Source organism: Eutrigla gurnardus (genome assembly GCF_963514095.1).
Source record: "Eutrigla gurnardus genome assembly, chromosome: 1".
Classification (NCBI taxonomy): domain Eukaryota; kingdom Metazoa; phylum Chordata; class Actinopteri; order Perciformes; family Triglidae; genus Eutrigla; species Eutrigla gurnardus.
The window spans coordinates 33,309,914-33,331,426 of NC_139915.1; the positions used below are offsets into that span (position 1 = coordinate 33,309,914).

General features: G+C 44.8%; 1 protein-coding gene across 1 annotated transcript in view; it reads left to right on the top strand.

Annotated features, from left to right (window-relative positions):
• Window positions 1–1,005: 1,005 nt before the first annotated feature.
• The window catches only part of iqgap1 (IQ motif containing GTPase activating protein 1), a 36,316-nt gene continuing 15,808 nt past the window's right edge, over window positions 1,006–21,513 (top strand). The window contains exons 1-15 of the mRNA XM_084010751.1: window positions 1,006–1,234; window positions 2,479–2,581; window positions 13,247–13,403; window positions 13,869–13,946; window positions 14,968–15,044; window positions 15,615–15,682; window positions 15,951–16,064; window positions 17,077–17,255; window positions 17,712–17,799; window positions 17,895–18,052; window positions 18,414–18,498; window positions 18,654–18,817; window positions 19,446–19,606; window positions 19,686–19,810; window positions 20,554–20,717. Of these exons, the coding sequence (XP_083866877.1) occupies window positions 1,189–1,234; window positions 2,479–2,581; window positions 13,247–13,403; window positions 13,869–13,946; window positions 14,968–15,044; window positions 15,615–15,682; window positions 15,951–16,064; window positions 17,077–17,255; window positions 17,712–17,799; window positions 17,895–18,052; window positions 18,414–18,498; window positions 18,654–18,817; window positions 19,446–19,606; window positions 19,686–19,810; window positions 20,554–20,717 (1,767 nt within the window). The 5' untranslated portion in view covers window positions 1,006–1,188. The remainder of the gene's footprint in view (window positions 1,235–2,478; window positions 2,582–13,246; window positions 13,404–13,868; window positions 13,947–14,967; window positions 15,045–15,614; window positions 15,683–15,950; window positions 16,065–17,076; window positions 17,256–17,711; window positions 17,800–17,894; window positions 18,053–18,413; window positions 18,499–18,653; window positions 18,818–19,445; window positions 19,607–19,685; window positions 19,811–20,553; window positions 20,718–21,513) is intronic.

Consider the following 21,513-nt stretch of genomic DNA (forward strand, 5'->3'; position numbering starts at 1 on the left):
TGATACCACGAGATAAAAGAACAATTGAATGTAACTGTGCTAACCAGAAGAAACCAGGTGGTGATTAGAGGTGTAACGATTCATTCGATTAATCGATGAATCGATTGTCAGTCCTATAGATTCTACTAAATTGATCTGCTAAAATAAATAAATACAATGAATAGTTTTGGCTTCACCAATAATCGATATTAATGCATTTAATCGGATGAATCGTGATTCTTACTTATGATTAATGTTTTAATACATTTAAGACACTCTCTCCCCTGCCAGCATGTAGTCTACTGAAAATGTTAAAAATAACTGAGCAATATTTAATTACATTTTTGTATTCAGCATAAAATATTATGCAGGACTATTTTTCACCTTTCAGATGAATACAGGTACAAATAAAAAAGTTGTATTTTATTTTTATAAAAACGATTACATAAAACAGGAGAGAAAATTATCACAAAAATATTATTTATTTAAAACTTTTTTCCTCCAGGTTTGACTTAAAACAAATTCTAATCCCCACTATAAACTGTAAAATACACAAAATAATTTTCACATACAGCGCATACAAATAAATAAATACAAGACTTTTTTATATATATAAAAAAGGTTAGATAAAAATAATAAAATGAAACAGAGGAGAGAGAATGACACACAAATAAATATATATTTAAAACCTTTTTTTTAAATTATCCACATAATTATTTTAGGAAATCATATACAGCGCATACAAATAAGATAATGTAAGAATTATTTAATTTATTTTTATATAAAAATATATTAAATAAAAATAATGAATAAAACAGAGGAGAGAGAATGATCAATATATTATATATAAATATTTATTTAAAACCTTTTTTTTTTTATTGTTTTTCCTCCAGGTTTCGCTTTAAAACAAAGTCCCCGCGTCGACCCGCAGGGGTCGCTGCGGCAGCAGTTTGCGCCCGCCCTGGAGGCTGCCGAGCTCCGTTTCCTGAAACGCATACTTCAGGATTAGGAAGAACACACCCAGTGACATCAGTGAGGTCTGAAGAAGAAGAAAAGTCTCCGCTCGAGCAGCGCAGAGGAGGAACAAGAGGACCGAGAGGTCTTCCCGGGTTCTGTCGGCTGCTTTTAAACTTCCAGAGAGTTCGGGGGAAAGTACGTCAACGCTGTTGTTTTTAAGAGTCGCTGAGTTTTTTTCTTCTCAAGAGGAGGATGTCAACTTCTGACGAGGCAGACGGGCTCCGGCCGAGATATGGCTGTAAGTTCACACTCGTTGTTTCTGCTCACCTTGAGATGCCAGGCGGGCGGCTTGCCTTCATTCTGCTCGGGCGGGGAGGGGGGGGCAACTCTGCAAGCGCACCCCTCCTAAAAACACAAAAAAAAAAAAAAAACTTGAGACAAAGTTTGATTTGTGACCAAAGCGCTCGCGCTTCGTTTCTCACAGCATGGCTGCAGCTTAATTATCACTTCCGCGTCTTTATAAGAATGTATCGCGAGGCGGGGGGGGGTAGAGGTTAGAGGTTACACTTTATTCTTCTTCTTCCACATATATTAGTGTTCTTCATATAGACACCGCCCATAGGTTTAAAAAACAACTTGAAGTTAGATTGCTGTGCTGGTGTGTGTGTGTGTGTGTGTGTGTGTCTGTGTGTGTGTGTGTGTGTCTGTGTGTGTGTCTGTGTGTGTGTCTGTGTGTGTGTGTGTATGTGTGTGTGTGTGTGTGTGTCTGTGTGTGTGTGTGTGTGTGTGTATGTGTGTGTCTGTGTGTGTGTCTGTGTGTGTGTGTGTGTGTGTGTGTCTGTCTGTGTGTGTGTGTGTGTGTGTGTCTGTGTGTGTGTGTGTGTGTGTGTGTGTCTGTGTGTGTGTGTGTGTGTGTGTGCGCGCGCGCGTGTCTGTGTCTGTGTGTGTGTCTGTGTGTGTGTGTGTGTGTGTGTGTGTCTGTGTGTGTGTGTCTGTGTGTGTGTGTCTGTGTGTGTGTGTGTGTGTGTGTGTGTGTGTGTGTCTGTGTGTGTGTGTGTGTGTGTGTGTGTGTGTGTGTGTGTGTGTGTATATAATGTTATTTTAAATGCATATGAGGGGTAATGTTTCTGTTGCGATCAGGATTTACCTGTTGATGATGAACTCTCCCACCTCTCTGATGACAGCAGGAGGCTGGACTGAGGCCTCCTTGTGTATCGGCCCCCCCTCCTCCCCCCCTCCTCCCCTCCCTCCCCCCCCTCCCTCCCCCCTCCTCCCCCCCTCCCCCCTCCATAATCTGGGAGAAAACTTTCCCTGCAGCCGGGATGAATCGGAGGCTCCGCTCTGCCGTGGAATCTCCCCCCTTGCATTGTTTTTGTGTGTGTGTGCTATATCCAGACAAAAGCCTCATCAGACCCACGTTATCTGGCCACACACACACACACACACACACACACACACACACACACACACACACACACACACACCACTAATGAAGTGTCGTTTTCCACATGGATTCACGTGTGTGTCGCGTTCCCGTTGCAGCCGTGCTGGACGGCGTGGAGCGGCTCACGGCCGAGGAGATGGACGAGCAGCGGCAGCAGAACATGGCCTACGAGTACCTGTGTCACCTGGAGGAAGCCAAAAGGTAAGACGGCTGGGGGAGAGGTGCATCGTGGGACGGTGCGAGGAACGGCCCGTCATCGTTGTCCACAAGATTATGTGGCTAAATCCTCCAAATGTGTTTTTTAAATCCCTCCCTGCTGCGTAGTGTCGGGATTAATCCGGATTAAATTCACTCGATCTGAGTCACTGATCTGTTTTTAGTGACGACTTCTTTACACGCCAAAAAAAGGTTCTGAAAGATCTGAAATGTGGTTAAAAGTGAGCGCTGATGTCAGACCAGCTCTGTTTCCTCCAGCAGACAGATTCTAGTAATCTGACGTCAACAGGATTATTTAATCCACCATTTATTGTTAAATGCTTCCATTGAAGGATTGATGGCTCCCACAGAAACGTGGTTTGACTCGTATTCCTCTCTGACATTTCCACACATTTATCATCTCTTATGTTTGGTTAAATCCTCGTCCAGCTGTTTGAAATCAGACGGCGTTGAACGTTTCAGAACTCTGGCTTCTTTTGGAAATAATATTTAAGGGTTTTATGATATGATGTAATCCAGCTCGTAGAGGTGAAGATGGAAGGAAACGACTTCCTGAGAGCTTTTTGAGATTGTCGCCATTTCCTCGACGAGACGTTTTACTAAAACAGATGTGGACGTAACTTCCACCGTGTCATGGACTCTACGAAGAAGCAGCTGAGGCCTGTCACGTGTGTGTGTGTGTGTGTGTGTGTATCTGTGTCTGTCTGTGTGTGTGTGTGTGTGTGTGTGTGTGTGTGTGTGTGTGTGTGTGTGTGTGTGTGTGTGTGTGTGTGTGTGTGTGTGTGTGTGTGTGTGTGTGTGTGTGTGTGTGTGTGTGTGTGTGTGTGTGTGTGTGTGTGTTTCCTGACAGTCGTGCATGTTAGATTTTTTTACGTGACTTTAAGTCGCTGCAGACTTTCAGATTCAAAAGAGGAAGGACCGCCACGCGAGACAGGAAGTGACTCAGCCCCTCCTTCACCCTCTCTAGTTATGAGTGGTTCCCACTGTTGCCACAGAAACACTGCGGTTGTCATGGCGACCGGTTCCGGTACGAGTGGTGTGAGTCCGTTCTGCTGCGATACTCTGATTAGTAGTTTGCTTCATGATGATGATGATGATGATGGTGGTGGTGATGATGATGATGGTAGTGATGATGATGATGATGATCGTTTCCTTCAGGAAATTTCTGAAATGACTTGTTGTTTTGTCTGCACCCGTTTGTCAACCTCGACCTTTACACTCATTTATTTAAAAAGTGTTTTATTTTTGTCACCGTTCTTCGTGTTCTTTGTGTTCTTCATGTTCTTCGTGTTCTTCGCGTTCTTCGTGTTCTTTGTGTTCTTCGTGTTCTTCGTGTTCTTCGTGTTCTTCGTGTTCTTCGTGTTCTTCGTGTTCGTGACTCGGCCTTTTCACCACATCACAAACGTCAGGGTGGATTTGTTCAGAGGAAGAGTTTTGGTCGCGGTCTGGTGCAGCTGATTTCCTCTTGGCGGATTTGAAACTTAATGTCTTAATATAGTTATCTTTTGGCTAATGGCGACTGAGTTAGCTTCCTTTTGGCTAATGGCGACTGAGTTAGCATCCTTTTGGCTAATGGCTACAGAGTTAGCTTCCTTTTGGCTAATGGCTACTGAGTTAGCTTCCTTTTGGCTAAGGGCTACTGAGTTAGCTTCCTTTTGGCTAATGGCTACTGAGTTAGCATCCTTTTGGCTAATGGCTACAGAGTTAGCTTCCTTTTGGCTAATGGCTACTGAGTTAGCTTCCTTTTGGCTAATGAGTGGTATAAGAGGAACCAGGGCAGCACATAATAGGGGGGCTAAAAAGAGGAAACATAAAAAATTTAATAATTATGTTCCTCCTAACTCAAAAATATAAATGTCCACACGAGCGGCGTTTTCCATCCAGGTCTCAATCCACCGACTGGTTTGAAGTGGATAAACTCTGCTACGTTGTCGTTTGGTCGCTGTTAGCAACATGTGGTGGTAATCCGCGTAGAAGAAGAAGAAATTGGTCACGACATTTCTATTCTGCACCAGAGGTGTTGCCCCCTGATGGACATTAGCGAGAGGTTCAAGGCGTTTCGGCATTGGCTTCACTTTTTCAGGACCAAGGGCACCAAAATGAGTTATTTTCGGGGCTTTAGGAGAAAACAAACATTTGCAGCTTGTTTTTGAGTTTGAAGTGGGGAACGCTGGAGGGGGGGGGGAGGAATGCTTGGAGTGTGTGTGTTGATGCAGAGAGGCATGATGGGAATGCAGGTGCACTTGACAGGTGCACAGCAGGGTGTGAGAGTGTACCTGTGCACCTGGACGGCTCGTACATCACCGCTCTCTCTGAGATGCAAACTACGTTATTATCTCTCTCGTTTTCATGTTCTATCGGAGCCTCATTTGAATGCTTGGTGACCCGTTGGTCCCTTTTTTGGCTTTTCAAATACGAGATGGTACGCTCCGTGAAATATGATGAATCCGTTATGATGGCTGGTTTTATATAAATAAACGCAGACGTAGTCCAGAGGAAGCAAACTTCTTTCCTCCTCTCACTCGTTCGGTTCGCTGCTTCGGCCTCTGGGAATGCGGTCGGACATGTTTCCCTCAACGATGCTTCGTGTTTTAATGGATCGATGCTCGACTGCACATAAAACATAAAATACCTGCAACAGCCATTTGGATCAAAATCTATCTCCTTGATTTTAGTGATAAAATGTCTAAATCCGTCTCTAGAAAACCTTCATAGGAAGCAAAGTGTAACGTTTGGTGGATGTTCTGGCCTTTCAAAGATATGAATAGTTAAAAACCAACTAACAGATACCACCAAGTATACTTTAAATATGCAAATGAGGCATTATTTAATGATAACTTTCAACGAATTTAGGGGAACTCTGCATTTTGAAATGGATAAAGTAGTGAACTAAACACCTAAATGTGTGTTTTGGATGTTATGGAAGTCAAATGTTTTTGCTTATTTTTTGTAGTTCTAAGCAGACATGTTGCAAACAAACCCCCCGTTTTTACTAGAGATGCACTGAACCGACTTCTTTCAGTCCCGATACCAAAACCTGCTCTTTAGAGATGCAGAGTGCTGATCTGACATCAGTGTCTAACATGATAATGGTCAGACTGTGGAGGATTGTTTGGGGGGGGGGGGGGGGGGGGGGTTGTTTACGTCCCGTGTGGGATCGTTTGACCTCCTTTGTCTCGTCGTAGCAGCCTTACTGGACCTACTGGTTCCAGTGATGATCTTGGGAATCCACTTCTTGAATTTACATTTAGCCAAAACCGACAATAAGACCCAAATCCTTAGATTCAAGCAAAACATGTTATTTTAATTCAGTTGCTATTTTGAATGAGAATAGATTAGAAATAAAATGTTATTGTTTTCGTTGTGGGATTATCCCTCCTTTTTCCCACAACGTCGTTGGTGTAAAAGGTCCAGAGACAGACGGGGGTCAGAGGAGAGACCAGGAGAGACCAGGAGAGACCACCTCAGTGTGAACGGGGGGGAGCCGCAACAGAAGGTGGCGTTTTGATGGCGATTTAGAAAGCTCAGGAGAAGTTTCACGTTATGATGCGTGTAAATGTGCACGATGAGCAGAAGAACGTCGTTGAGGTGTTGTATTTAATACTCACACTACCACCGATGCAGACGTGGTCTCTGGTTCCTCAAAGCCAGGATGCTCAAACCAGAGTTCAGTATGAAAGGTGTGATTCCGGCATATTGGGGGGGGGTCTTCTTTCTGGCTTTATTGTGGGATCTCTGTGTAAAAACACTCCAAATGAAACACTAGAATAAAGGTGCGTTCAATCAAGTCAATGCAAAGATGTGAGTTGTTCTCACAGTGATCCATGGATCAGCCTTCCAGCTGCAGACGGAGCGATGGAAGCTTCCGGCTCGTCGCCGTTTTAGTTTGACGTGTTTCAACACATCGCTGCTCCTTCCTCCAGCTATGTGAGCCCGATCCTTCCTCGCCAACGACGAGATAATCTGAACGCAGGAAACAGAAAGATGATCTCTGGGTTTATCTTTAATCCGTCACGCAGAGTCTCACAGTCAAGTGGTGGATTTCCATTATACAGATAATGGTATAGTATCCTCACACCACTTAGACTTAGAGATAAAGTAAACTCTGAGATTAGACCACAAGTAAAATAAAATGAAGTGTAGAGAACTGTATAGAGGATAAATATAAATAAATAGAGATACAATATATAGAACTGGTATGTACGAGTAGATTATTAATTGTTAATTAGAGTTAAAAAGATGTCTAGCTCGCTATCATTAAGCAAAGAAGAGACGCTCACTTAGAAGAAAACATGATTTATGATTCAGAAAGAAGAAGAGGATGGTGATGAAGTGATTTATTGGGATGATATCATGACTTCTTCTGTCCAGGAACGATCATTTTGAATATCATAACTGTCGAAGGTCCCGGCAGGTTGAGGAGCGTCTTGCCACATCTGGTTCAAAGCGACACCAGCCCAGTTCCTCCTCCAGCGCCGGCCGCTCGCCTGTAATTTCCTGTTTTCAAACAGTTTCCCAGCACACTCTTGTGTACAACGCCGTTACGTCAGGCGGCGACGCTGTGTTGCCACGGCGACAACAATGTGGCAGCAGAGCGAGTTTAGGAGAAATCTCCAGATTCAAACAGACAAAGTAGGAAAATCAATACCGAAATATGTAGTTCTAATGTTATGGAAGCCAAATGGTGCAAAAAAAACAACAGTGCATGGAGAAATAATAATAATAATAATAATAATAATAAAAATAGGCTTATTACTTTAGTTTTAATGTATTTGAGTTTTTTTAATTATTAATAAAACGTGAGATTTATTTCAGAGCCTGTACTTTCTCACTTCTGCTTGAGTGAAGAAGTTGAATCAGTACTTCTAGTGTGTGTACTTCTAGTGTGTGTACTGGTACTCCAGTAGTAGTACAGAAGGTAGCATGGTGGAGTTGCAGCGATGCCTTCGAGGTCCACGTCTGCAGCGCTGCAGGCTGTTATTCTGCTGATGAGTCAGCGTTTACCTGGCGGGAAACGCTCTGACTCACTCAGTCAACGAGGGAGGACGTGGGAATGAAGGAGAGAGAGAGGGAGGGAGGGAGAGGGATCAGGGCTGATCCTCCAGGTGTGCCTCCTCCAAGCCCCGCCCCCTCCTCCTCTCACCTGGCCGTCTGTGAAACCCGAGGTGACAAGTTACTCTTCCGGTTTGGATCACCGTCACAGTCACGGTGATGAAACCTGTCTGTCCGTAGCAGAGAGCTGACACAGCAGTTTCACTCCCCCCCCCCCCCCCCCCTCCCCCCTCCACCTGGTCAGCTCAGACTCTCACTATCTCAGACCTGCTTGGCTTTCTAGTATTCCGGCTTCGTACTTCAGCCGGCTGGTATTTGCACAGCGTCAATGCCGTGGGTCAGATATGATGGACAGTCTGAAAGGTCAAAGGTCACAACCATTGAAAGTGCTGTGCAGTCTTAAACTAAACCCTAATGGAAACTAGAGCAAGGGTTACTGATAATAATACATGAGTATAATGTCACTAATTGGAAATGAATGACTCACTTTAATATATTAAGTTTTCGTTCCACCCCTTGATGTTTGGACTTTCTTTTTTATCAGATTTAGGGATTTATTAACTTATTTCTGCATTTTGTTTACGGGAAAAAAAAGTGAAGCGAATCGTTTTGGGTTGTTGGATCCGAGTTAAACCTCAACATGTTCTTTTCTACATATGTTTATACTTTCATACCTTTAGTTTTGCAGTATGTATAGTCTTTGCTATTTGAAGGGAAACTGTGAACTCATTCCGACTGTTTGTGTGAGTCAAACCTTCAAACCTTCCTAACTTACATGAATTCTCCCAGTCTCGAGGCTTTTATATGACGTATGTCATCAGTTTTCTTCAGGATTCCAATACACTGAGTTGGGATTTGCAGGTCAGTATAATATGTAGTTTTGGAGGTTTTTCTCCTCAGCGTACACGAAGCGGTCGGCCCATGAAACGTGTTTTCAGCGTGTTCTCGCCGGCGGATCTCCAACGCGGCGAGCGTGGATCTCCCACGGTGACTCAGCGTCCGTCCAGCTGCTGCCGGCTCGTTTCACCGCCGGCAGGACGAGGTCACTTGGTGCACAGATTCCAGCGTTGCAGCAAAGCATGTAATGGACAACTTGGCTCGCTTATCTTTTTTTTTTGTCCCTGTGTGTGTGTGTGTGTGTGTGTGTGTGTGTGTGTGTGTGTGTGTGTGTGTGTGTGTGTGTGTGTGTGTGTGTGTGTGTGTGTGTGTGTGTGTGTGTGTGTGTGTGTGTGTGTGTGTGTCCTTGTTTTCTTCCGTCCTTTCCTTTTTAGCTTTGTTCTGGTGAAACGGCGCCGTGTTCAGAAACACTTTCCTGACGTTAGGCTCTGGATTGTTAGACGCACAAACGTTTCTTTAATTAGACGGCCGTTCATCATCACAACGAGGGGGGGGGGGGGGGGGGGGGGTATGAATGCCTTCTTGACGTTGTGGTGCTGCTTTTCCAGCTAGTCTAGATGACACTCAGCTGAACCTTGAATTCTAGAAGCTAACTTTGCTAGCAGCTTCACACCAGAATCCACATGGATCCAGATCCAGTAAGGTTGATCCACCCGTCGCTCCTCCACCATCCAAATACGGTCACAAGCCAACAGGTGACGTCACCATGACGACGTCCTCTTCTCACCAACATTCTGTTGCTTCTCACAGCCACCGGACTCCATTGACGGAAACACACGTTTAATCTCACCGACTCTGGTTGGAGAGTGAAAAAGAAGTGACCACTGTAACATTTTCACTTCTTCTTAGCGGGTTTATGTGGTATTTAACTAGTGTATTTAACTATACTACATAATGACATTAATTCATTTAAACACTGTGGACACAACATACTGCCAGCCAGCGGGTTGCACACAGGATGCCATTGTTTCTTTATCGTCCTGGTCCAACGGTTCAACAATGAGTCAATGAAACTCTCAGACAAGAGGACAATACCTGCCGCGTGTCCGTTAGTTTAAGCTTAGCGCTTATTAAATACTGTGACTCAGAGTGAACCCTGGGAAAAGAGGAAGTAATAACTGAAATCACACATTTCTTCATCTCCATGGACTTTAACGTTGAATGAATGATGAGTCATCCCAGTGGAGGCGGATCTAAACCCGTGCAGGAGATCAGAGGACCGGCGAGGTGTCGGTGCGTCTTCCTGGAGAGACAGCGGTCAGTAGCAGACCTCTTCCTATGAGACTGACCTCTGACCCTCTGTCACTGACTCTGGCTTCCTGCCGGCACACAGGAGGGATGAGATAGTGATCCTTGGCGTTTCCACAGTTTCCTGTGTTTGCTCGAGTCTAAATATGCGGCCTGTCAGTCTGCAGAGTCCGATCCCAAAATATATGTTGGTCCAGATTGTGATCCCGTTTTATTTTTTATTATATAAAAATATGATATACATTTTTATAGATATTATATATATTTTTATGTAAAGTGTATATATATATATTTTTTTTTTATTATGTTTATTATATATATTTTTTTAAATATATATTTTTAATATATATATTATATTATTTAATAAATATATATTATATTAGCCGCTGCTGTATGAATCCAGAAATGTTTGCAGTGTACGTGGTATGCTGGTGGCTGCTAACTAATCACTCTGGCTCTGCTCCCTCCATTTGATTTGTTGCCATGGATACGAGGCTGCTCCTCCCTGTTCTTCATTAATGACAGGGCGTTGGAGCGTGTTTACACATCCTGTCTGTGGTGATTCATAAGTACCTGAAATTAGTGGCTCTTTAGTAAATACTATCCCTCGAAGCGAATCCTCACCTGAACTTATTCTTAACGTGACTCATAAATTCATATTGTGAGTGAAATGAATCGGCTTTTTAGAATGTATCCCTTTATTTAAGATGACATCATATCGTCCTGCGCCTGTTTGTCAACAAACTAAACCAAATACAGACAGTGTAAAGTTTTTTTTAATTGGCTAGTTTGATTGATATCCGGTGTAATTGGATCGATTTGCAGCCAGTTTTTTTTAATATAATTATTACGTGTTTTTTGTTTTGTGAGTCCGTCTGTCCGTCCCGTTCTTGTGAACGCATCTTAGCAACACCTGGAGGGAACGTTGGCACAAATGTCCACCTGCACTCAAGGGTGAACTGAGTCGACTTTGGAGGTCAAAGGTCAAGGCTACTGTGACCTCACACCCATCCAAATTCTTGTGACGTCTCACTTAACGCCTGGAGGGAATTTCTGCACAAAGACACAAAGATAAAGGAGATAATGTTTTGACGGTCAAAGGTGACAAAACATATTTTGGCTTTGAACTGAAGAATTCACATTCTAATCTTGGTGGTTTCACACAAACGTGGGATGAAATGTTGAAACTTTGGATGTAAACTTGGAGGCGGCAAACAGCTGCTTGTTATTGGCCTTCATATCTCTCATCTCCTGTTTGTTTAGTGTAATTCCAGACGGTGCTTTCATATTTGTGGCTTTTTCGTCGATTGCAGACGAGCCCGTCGCTGTCATACTTGTGACAACACGACATATCTGGGCTGCTCTCCGCCGTGGTTTGGATCCAGTTCCAAAAAAGAAAAAAAGAAAAGCGAGAAAGAAATCCCATTCATGGCTGCTGTGTTCGTTCTGGAGGTGGAGGGTGTGTCTGTGTTTGTGCTCGCCAGGAAAAACGGGCGTGTAGCCGTGATAAAGGAGCCATTAGTGAGCCGTCTTTATGGAGCCTTTCTCCGCTCCGGCTCCCCCCCCCCCCGGCTCGGCCCACTCCTCTGACTCAATAGCGGGCCTGTCTGCAGCCCCGTGTCACGACTTCCTGGCGGGGAAGTTGTTTCAGCTGCGTGATGGCTGGCCTGGTGTGGGTGTGAGTGTGTTTTCATGTACAAACCCGATGCCTGAACAAGAACTGAAGAGTCTGCAAGCTTTACTAATACAAATATGTGTGTAAGAGAGGGGGGGATAAAGTTAACCTTGTTGTTGCTAGATAAAGACCTTAGTTACGGGAGTGTTTTCATAGCAGATGAAGAGAGAGACTTGTTTGCCTTTTCTTGTTTGCCCTCACTCCATACTGTGAAATTCCAGATGATAAACTCAAGGTTTTCATACTCGAAGCTGATATTTTGGAGGCGCCGGCGTCCGTCCTAGAGGAGGAAACCATGTGTTCTTTCTTAAAGGGAGATGTAGGACGTTTACAGTTGATTCAAGAACAACAGGCTGCGTTCGATAAAAAAGGCATTTCTGATCTTAAAAAAATAACATTAAAGGGAAAAGAGCACACGTGGTGCAGATCAAGTGGAATAAAAAGTAGTGGAAGAGTCCAAATCTATGCTGTTCAGTGACTTTTATTAGATATAATCCACCCTTTTGCTACCCTAAGTCCCGCCCCTTAAACGTAGACTGGCCAATCACAGCGCAGCAGGGTTCGACAGCTATCCGACTCCAGAGACTCTCAAGCAAAGGTTTCAGATTTTCTTCGTGTTCAGGCTGGTTTGGTGGATTTGTAGCTTAGTTCTGGTTAAACGTTGTGTAACGGTGATACTCGTTACCCAGAGAGGCTGGAAGGAGATGTACGTTTCTAGAACGTTGCGTTTCTAGAACGTTGCGTTTCTAGAACATTGCGTTTCTAGAACGTTGCGTTTCTAGAACATTGCGTTTCTAGAACGTTGCGTTTCTAGAACGTTACGTTTCCAGAACGTTGCATTTCTACGTGAAATCCTGTGAAAATGAGATAATATTTGTTTCCGGGAGTGCAGTTGGTGACAGTGTGGGCTCCGTGCTAACGTTAGCTCTGACAGCTTCACGGAGTAGCGGCGTGGGGGCGGGGCTTAGCGAAGGGTCAGTTGGGCGTTGAGATGAAACCCTCCCTTTAAAATAAAGCAGTGCAGCTCCGGTGGAAACACAACTATGTCAACAACGTTGTGCCTCCTTATTAAATGTCAGGTCGGTCCCACACAGGGAGGGTGTGATGTCATCGCGGTGGGGGATCCCGGTGATGACGGGGGATTTCCCTGATGGGTCTACATTGTGAACAACCAATGTGTGTTGAAATCAGCAGGAGAAGAGCTGGCTCAGGTTAGCTGCTAGCAGCCGTTCGGCAGCACACTCCTGTTTGGCTGTGTGCTGTCTGTGGCATTATGTTTGCAACCCGTACTCTCCACCCGTTCTGTTGTTACTGCAGGTTGCCGTGGTAACACCGTTTTGAGTCTCAAGCCTGCTCCTCACCTTGGGCTGAATTACTATAATTACAGTTGAAGCAGTGAGTTTTAATGAACTAATAATGGATATTTTGCTGTTGCTAAAGTGCTTTTCTTCCATTGAGCATCACTTTTTCTTTTTTAATCCTCCACATGTGATGTCATCGTCTCTCTGGTAACTTGTGTTGAGTCACTTGATTTAAAAGAAGGGAGGCCGAGTTCATAGAGAGGCAGAGTCACGCTTGGTGTGGCGTAAACGATGGGCGACTAATTGAACCTGAACACACCTTTAAATGCAATCACCCACACGGCTGCAGCCAGGACGCCCTCCTGCAGAAACAACACCTTCCAAGTGCTAGTCTTACTTTAAAATGAAATGCTAGAAGGTTCCAGCTGAGCTGCACATGTCAGTCTGAATGCATGTTGACGCTGCGTCTCCCTGCAGGTGGATGGAGGCCTGTCTGGACGAGGAGCTTCCTCCCACCACGGAGCTGGAGGAGGGGCTGAGGAACGGCGTCTATCTGGCCAAACTCGGCAACTTCTTCGCCCCGAAAACCGTCTCGCTCAAGAAGATCTACGACCGCGAGCAGACGCGCTACAAGGTGAAGACACGCATCGTTTTATTTGTTAATTTCATTACATTTGTAGTTATTCATTTGTTGCTTGTACTGTCCTTTTAATCCTATCTTTGATTTTATTTCACTATCTTAAAGATGTGTCTATGCTTTGTCTGTAAAGGTTAGATACAAATAAAGTTTATTATATTGTGTATTTATACACCGGAGGATGATGACATCACCTTAATCTGATATATATCCACTATCATCTGCATAGATCTGATGTCAATATCCAACAAACAGCAGCCTCTCCGTCTGTTCTTACCTTTCACAATAAAAGCCCTAGATTTAAATATGCAGCATCACTGCTCACCAGTGGAACTTCAGTTCACTCACCACATTTTAATGAGAGGAAACGCAACCAAATACTTTCAATATATATATATATAGCAGTGATGTCATTTACCTTCTGTTCCGTCTGTTTCCTGATGTTTGGTGTTTGTCTTTCAGGCGACCGGTCTCCATTTCAGACACACGGACAACGTCATCCAGTGGCTCAACGCCATGGCGGAGAAGGGGCTGCCGAAGGTGAGCATCACTCAACTCTGACATACAATTATTACAACTAGTGGAGATACACTTTATCTTTGTTAAATATCAGACATCCACTTGGGGTTCCTAGTCGGTAAAACCTTAAGTTTATTCTGTTTCCTCTTGAGAAATAGTTTCCTTGTGCAAATAAATTCTAGAAATATAAATATGCCTTCTTGCCTTGAAGAAGTCAGTTTTGCATGATTTCCTCCCTTAAAGGCAATGAATACAAAAGGTCAGCAAACATAATTTAGCATGATGGCTGCAGTACACCTTTTAGCCACATGAGGGAGCCTGAATGTACGTATTCTAATATTTGTAGCTACGTATAACAGGGACTGTGTGAACGTGAAAACATCCCATTTTTATTGGATGGGTATGGAAGCTTTTTGCATTCACTGGTCAGAAAAAAATTTGCTGTTTTCTGAATTAACGAGTTAATTACTCGGAATTAAAATAAAGTTTTTTTGGATTCAAGTTAAACCTTTCTGGCCACTAGATGGCGATGATTATTTTTCAGGTGTCCTCGTGGGAAATTAGTGTTATTGCACGAAGTTGATAAAAACACATTTAGCTGCAATAAAAATGATTGAAATTGTTTGAGAAAACTTTCTTTAAACATAATATTATATAAAAACGCCATCATTTGTAGGTAAAAAGTCACTATATATGCAAAAGGTCACTTAGTGCTGTGATAATATGTTGGGTGGTGATTCCAGCCCTCGTACATGAAGTGCCTTTCTGAAAACGTTCCGTCCCGTTAACTCTGTTGGAAACATCATAAATGCTTTGGCACGAACGGAGAAATAGAGAAGTGTTTTGATTGGCCGCTTCAACAGGAAGTTGTCACCCGTTGGCAACTCTAGCAGAAAGTCTAAGTCATGTTCATGTCAAACGATGGTGGGGCGTTTCTATGATGTCATCAAGCATCGGAGACCTCGACCGACCTGCACCCACATGCCACGACATGCCGCTGTTCCACCGCGCCGCTCTGACCCCCCCCCCCTCTGTGTTTCAGATCTTCTACCCCGAAACCACAGACATATACGACAGGAAGAACATGCCGCGCTGCATCTACTGCATACACGCACTCAGGTACGCCCCTCTGGATATTACTGTATGAAAAGTTCCTTGTTTATTGGATGGCAAAGGGCTCCCATAACCCCCCCGCCCCGCTGTGGTCTGAGCAGGTTTTCCAGCTTTTTTATGAGGTGAACGGTGCAGTTTTTCAGCAGAAAGGCATTCAGCGGTACTCAAGCCACCGGGTTTTAATAGAGGAATACACCTCCAGGTGAAATGGATGCTGGGAACAGAGCCGAGGCCCGAGCTTCATCTAAAAAAAGAAAGAAAAAAATGATATATTTATTCTAGTGGCTTCAGCTGTAGCGGCAGAGAGCTTGGACGACTCATTGACAGCGTTTAATGAAAACCATATTTCATCGTTATTTATGGGATTCGGGTTGAGACGTGACTCAGACTCAGCTTGTCCTCCGCTGCTCTCTTCCTTCTCCTTCATTCTTAGAATAAATACACTGAATAACTGAATTATTCCTGCACATATTAGTCTTTCTACGATTTTATTGTTGTCATTGAGTTTGTACAGAAGGAGGATCTGTTTCCCCTCTGCTCCTCACGTCGCCTCCCTTCATCCGTTCTCTCTTACAGCCTGTACCTGTTCAAGCTCGGCCTGGCCCCCCAGATCCAGGACCTGTATGGAAAAGTAGATTTCACAGGTAAGCTTGAACACGCGTCTGGTGCTACCTGCGTTTTCACCATCGTTTGCACCCTGAAAGCAGCGCCGAACGGAGGAGGAGGGTTATTTATTGTTGTTCGGCCGGCTACCGTGTGGAGGAGCTGCAAATGTGGAAGTCCTTAGTAATTGCGTGAGCTTTTTCCTTGGCTCAAATGTGATTATCGCACATGAGGCCAGGAATGATCCGTCCTCCTCCTCCTCCTCCTCCTCCATTCATCTGTTCCCTTCTGCTCTGTCTTGTCTCCCAGAGGAGGAGATCAACAACATGAAGAGTGAGCTGGAGAAGTACGGGATCCAGATGCCCGCCTTCAGCAAGATCGGCGGGATCCTGGCCAACGAGCTCTCGGTGGACGAGGCTGCATGTGAGACTCGGGGGGGATTAGAGATTATATAATCTAGTTGAATGATGTGTTCAGAATGAAACTGATACCCACAACCCTCTGGAAGCCATCATAGTTTTTTTGTGATCCATCAGCTGTTTACCTAAGAAACCCTTTCTGTAATATTTTCCTGCATCGGTTTTTCCTCCAAATTCCCAAGATAACGGCTTCAGTTCTACTCCGTCTAAAGACTTTAGGCATTGATTTATCTTTTTTTGTTAAAAGCAGTTAATTCATCAAAATCCCCGACAAACTGCATCCAACTTGATGCGTTCTGGTGCTGTTTTTTTAGTGAACTCATCACTTTAAATCTTAGAATAATTCCTGCAGCACCCAATTAGTGACCAGTAGCCGTTAGCCTTTCAGTTAGCCTGTGAAGCGCTTATGCTAATCGCCAGCACACACATTGACAGCGCTAATGCTAATGGTAGCATACGCATATACATTTACAATTGATTGAAATAGTTTATACTGTAATTTGTCACCATAACACACCCTTTAGAGCCCCTACCTAGCGAACAATAATTCATAACAACAGTAGGCATGCTAGCGGTTAGCATTGGCGGTTAGCATTGGCGGTTAGCATTAGCGATTAGCTTACGCTAATTGAATGGGTATGCCTATGTGTCATGAGCAATTAAAACAGTCAAGTCTGGCTGAATGTTAATAGTAAGAGAGATGCGAAGCCCAGTAGTTTATCCGCTCTTTACGTTCTGGAACTGTAGCATGAAATCATGGTGGAATTAGCAAGCTAGCTAGCTAACTAGCCAGCCAGCCACTACATGAGTAAAACTTCCATCCACACACTCAATTTCGTAATGTGCTGTTTCCAGGGTCGCGACCTTTCAGCCAGATCTCTGGTTTTAGTTTATCGGTTTAAAGTGAATAGACTTTAGGAATATTTTGACATTTTTGGAAACACGTTTAAGTCCGGACGAGGTGGAGTATAATGTGAACATTGTCAGCTCCTCACCGCCTCCTGTTCCGTCCTCAGTGCACGCCGCCGTGATCGCCATCAACGAGGCCATCGACCACGGCGTCCCAGAGGGCACGGTGGCCGCCATGCAGAACCCCAACGCCATGCTGGTGAACCTGGACCCCGTCTCCGCACGCCAGTACCACGACACGCTGTACCAGGCCAAGGGAGCCAAGGTGGCGACGTCACGCAAACGGGTACGACGCTTTCAGACTCCGGCGAACGCCGTGTGACCGGGTGTCGGGGGGGGGGGGGGAGCACGCTGTCCTCGAAGGAGACCATAACAGGCCATATAATTAAAAACGGAATGAGCCGATGTCCACACTTCGATTAGAAAAGAATTGAACATACAGCCTGAAGGAGAAGAACCTTTTGGCATTGGATAGAATAAAATGCTGAGGTGGCAAAAACATGGATGATGGAGCGGCTGGTGGACCAGGGAGAGGAATTAAATCCCTCCATCCTCTCGGCAGTCCTGCCAACGCTTCCTTGCAGTTAGAGACGAACGTCAGATTTATGGTTTAGAACGTAGAAGATTGTTTTCGCCAAAAGGCAAAGCTGATTAATGACTGAAATCAGAACAGAGAGCCTGAGAAGAGATATATGTTTGACCGCTGGTGTACTGAAGCCATGTTGTCGCTCTGCTCCGACAGCAAATGGAGAACGCCGACGCGGAGCGAGACATCTACGACGAGCTCCTCACGCAGGCCGAGATCCAGGGCAACGTCAACAAGGTCAACGGTGAGTCACGCCTTCACTTTGAACTGATTCACCGTTCATTCGGTTGCCACGGCGCAGCGGTGAAATGTCGACCTTTCCCCCCCTCCCCCCCGCAGTGAGCAACGCCTTGAGTGCGGCTGAGCAGGCGTTGCTGAGCGGCGACGAGGACAAGCTGTTCGAGGCCCTGAAAGCCATGGGTCTCCAGAACCTGCAGGCCCAGAACAAAGGCTGGTACCTCAAGCAGCTGCAGGGGGACCGGGAGAACAAAGACCAGGTAGGGGATCAGACTGGGCTGTGGGTTCATGAAAAGAAAATACCTTTCACATACAGAGCACCCTGCAGGGTGAACTACTGTAAACCACATTCATTCTGGATTTCATGATCATTTCCACATCCATCCACCACATCCTGCACAACATCACGTGTTGATTCCACCTCTGGATTTGCATGCTGTCTCTGTTTGTAGAGTTATTACCTCGCTGTTTGAATAAGGCGTGCTTGGACATTGTTTGTCCGTATAATAAGCTCAAAATATCTTTTTTGTCACCGTCAGGGTTGGGATCTGTTTGGTTGTGTATTTTCTATTGGTTAAATATTAATGAATAATATTAAAAAAGTCACTTCCTCGTTATCAGGCGTCTCCAGGAGAAGCGCTGACGAAGGACGAGCTGCAGAGCGGCGTCAACGTGGCCAATGACATCGCAGAAGGCTACTTAAAGAGTATGCACACAACACACAAAGCCTTCTTTCCTATTTCTACATGTGTGTGTCTGCTCTTATAGCTAACTGTGTGTGTGTGTGTGTGTGTGTGTGTGTGTGTGTGTGTGTGTGTGTGTGTGTGTGTGTGTGTGTGTGTGTGTGTGTGTGTGTGACAGTGTTGAAGGCGGTGGAACGCATCAACGGCGCCATCAGGGCCGGCGTGCCGGAGAAGACGGTGGTGGAGCTGATGAACCACGAGGCCCAGCTGCCGGAGGTCTACCCGAGTGCTGCAGACCTCTACCAGAGAGAGCTGTCCAGCCTGCAGCAGCAGAGCGCCGAGGTAACCACGGCAACGGGATGCACACGGCAACAACACGCCGCCTCAGTCTTTAACAAAAAACAACACGTGATCGTGTGGCTTTACGGGACGAGTTAACATGAGAATTAAAACTATTTTTTTTTATTTAACAACATTCTTATACAAACAATATGACTCAAAATTATCTGCAGAATTATAAAGCAAAATATAATAATCTTATCTAAATGACAAAAGAGAGAGAATAAATAATAACAACAATAATTAAATAAAGCTAGGGTTTCATTGACTTTTTTTCATAACTTTAAGGGCTTTGACATGCAAAATAAATCAAATATATTTTATTCTTTTGATATCAAATATGTGTTCCTTATCTAAAAGTGATGTATGTTTAAATGTCATTATAAGTTTAATTAGAGTTTTGATGATTCTCGTTATAATAATGTGAATTATTTTGGCAGGAAAATCTTGTGTTTTCCATCCCATCTCTATTAAAAACATAAAAAAAAATGGAAAAGTCAAAAGTTATGAAGATAATTATCAACAGAGAATACTTTTCTGTTCAGGCAGATCGGTTACGACGTTACGTTTGCCTCCGCTCGTCTTCTGTGGTTCACTTTTTGACACACGAGGTGAACTTGGTGTCCCGCAGGGTTCGCTGTCCCACCCGGAGCTGCTGGTTGCCGTGGAGATGCTGTCGTCGGTGGTGCTGATGAACGAGGCGATGGACGTCGGAGACCGAGCCGCCCTCTGGAGACAGCTGTCCAGCGCCGTCACCGGACTCAGCAACGTGGAGGATGAATACGCACAGAGGTGAGCTCTCACACACACACACACTCGCACACGGCCCGGTCCACTGCATGTTCATGTTAATCTGGTGTTTGCTCCTCAGGTACATGGATGAACTGATGCGTCTCAAGGCGGCGGCCAGAGAGGACGGCTGCGACTATCTCACCTGGAACGACATCCAAGCCAGCATCGACCAAGTCAACCAGACGGTGCTGGAGGAGCACGAACGTAAGAGTCCCAGCGTGGAAAACCCCACATTTCTGTTAAATAGACCACATCTTCTTCCACCAGGGGGCGACTCCTCTCTGGTTGTATAGAAGTCTATGAGAAAATGGTCCTACTTCTCTCTGCTGGCCACCAGGGGGCGACTCCTCTCTGGTTGTATAGAAGTCTATGAGAAAATGGTCCTACTTCTCTCTACTGGCCAGCAGGGGGCGACTCCTCTCTGGTTGTATAGAAGTCTATGAGAAAATGGTCCTACTTCTCTCTGCTGGCCACCAGGGGGCGACTCCTCTCTGGTTGTATAGAAGTCTATGAGAAAATGGTCCTACTTCTCTCTGCTGGCCACCAGGGGACGACTCCTCTCTGGTTGTATAGAAGTCTATGAGAAAATGGTCCTACTTCTCTCTGCTGGCCACCAGGGGGCGACTCCTCTCTGGTTGTATAGAAGTCTATGAGAAAATGGTCCTACTTCTCTCTTGATGTATTATCTCAGTAAACATTGTAAACATGAGTTTATGGTCTCAATCTCTAGTTTCAAGTCTTCTTCAATCCAGCATGATGTTCATTTAGTACATTATGGTCCATTTAGAGTCCACCAGACCAGAAAGCAGGGGATGCTTTAGGGGGCGGGGCTTACCTGCTGATTGACAGATCAATCACTCATCCACAGTCCTAATATAAAAGCTTGTAGTAGTTCATATTCAAAAAGTAATCATTAATTGTCTTTTAACCCCCCCCCCCCCGTGCAGGTATCGCTGCCATCGGGCTGATCAACGAGGCCCTGGATGTCGGGGATCCCACGAAGACCCTGTCCATGCTCCAGAACCCGTCGGCCAAGCTCACAGACGTGGACCCGTCCGTGGCTCAGCACTACCACGACAAGCTGCTGGAGGCGCGCAGGGAGAAGGCTCACGTAAGACCAGCAACCAGCACGCCACACACGCCATGCACGGACGCTCTGAGGTCGGGATGCCACGCCACGGCTGGCGTCTCGCTGTCCCTCCCTTTGTGTCCGCTTTCAGGCGAGCATTATGCAAACACGTCATGCAAACAGCAGCTGGCCAGTTACACGCAGACGGCAGGACGGATCGCACATGTAGGTGCAGATTCAGGGCTCTGATGAATGAGGTCAGTGTGAAGGTTAAAGGTCGTCTGTTTCCTGCTTTAAGAAGACGTGAAGCACCAAAAATCTGCAGCTGCTTGAGTTTCAGTATCTGGTTGAGTTCAGGCAGGAAGTCGCTGGATGAGAGTTCTGCTCCCGCCTCCAAAATACAGCATAAACATACACATACATAAAGATACATATCCATACATGTACGCATTAATATATACATGTACATGTACATACACATACATATCCATACATGTACATGTACACATAAATATATACATGTGCATATATATTAGGGACATAACGGTACTCAAAATTCACAATTCAGTCTTCTGTGTAAAGAAAATGTAGAAAAGGTTGAATAAACCATGAAAACAGAGCTTGTGACAATATAAATTCACCAATCAACTTCCTGTTTTTAATCACAATATAAAATCATATAACGAGGGAACGTCACGTTTTAATAATTTACTTCTTCTTGTCGGGCTGAAAGTATTCCAGCTGAATTCTGAAAGATGAAGATAAACATCCACATCACTGTACCTCCATGTGACTCTGATCCCACATGACCCGACCAGACTGATGATGTCATAGTGAG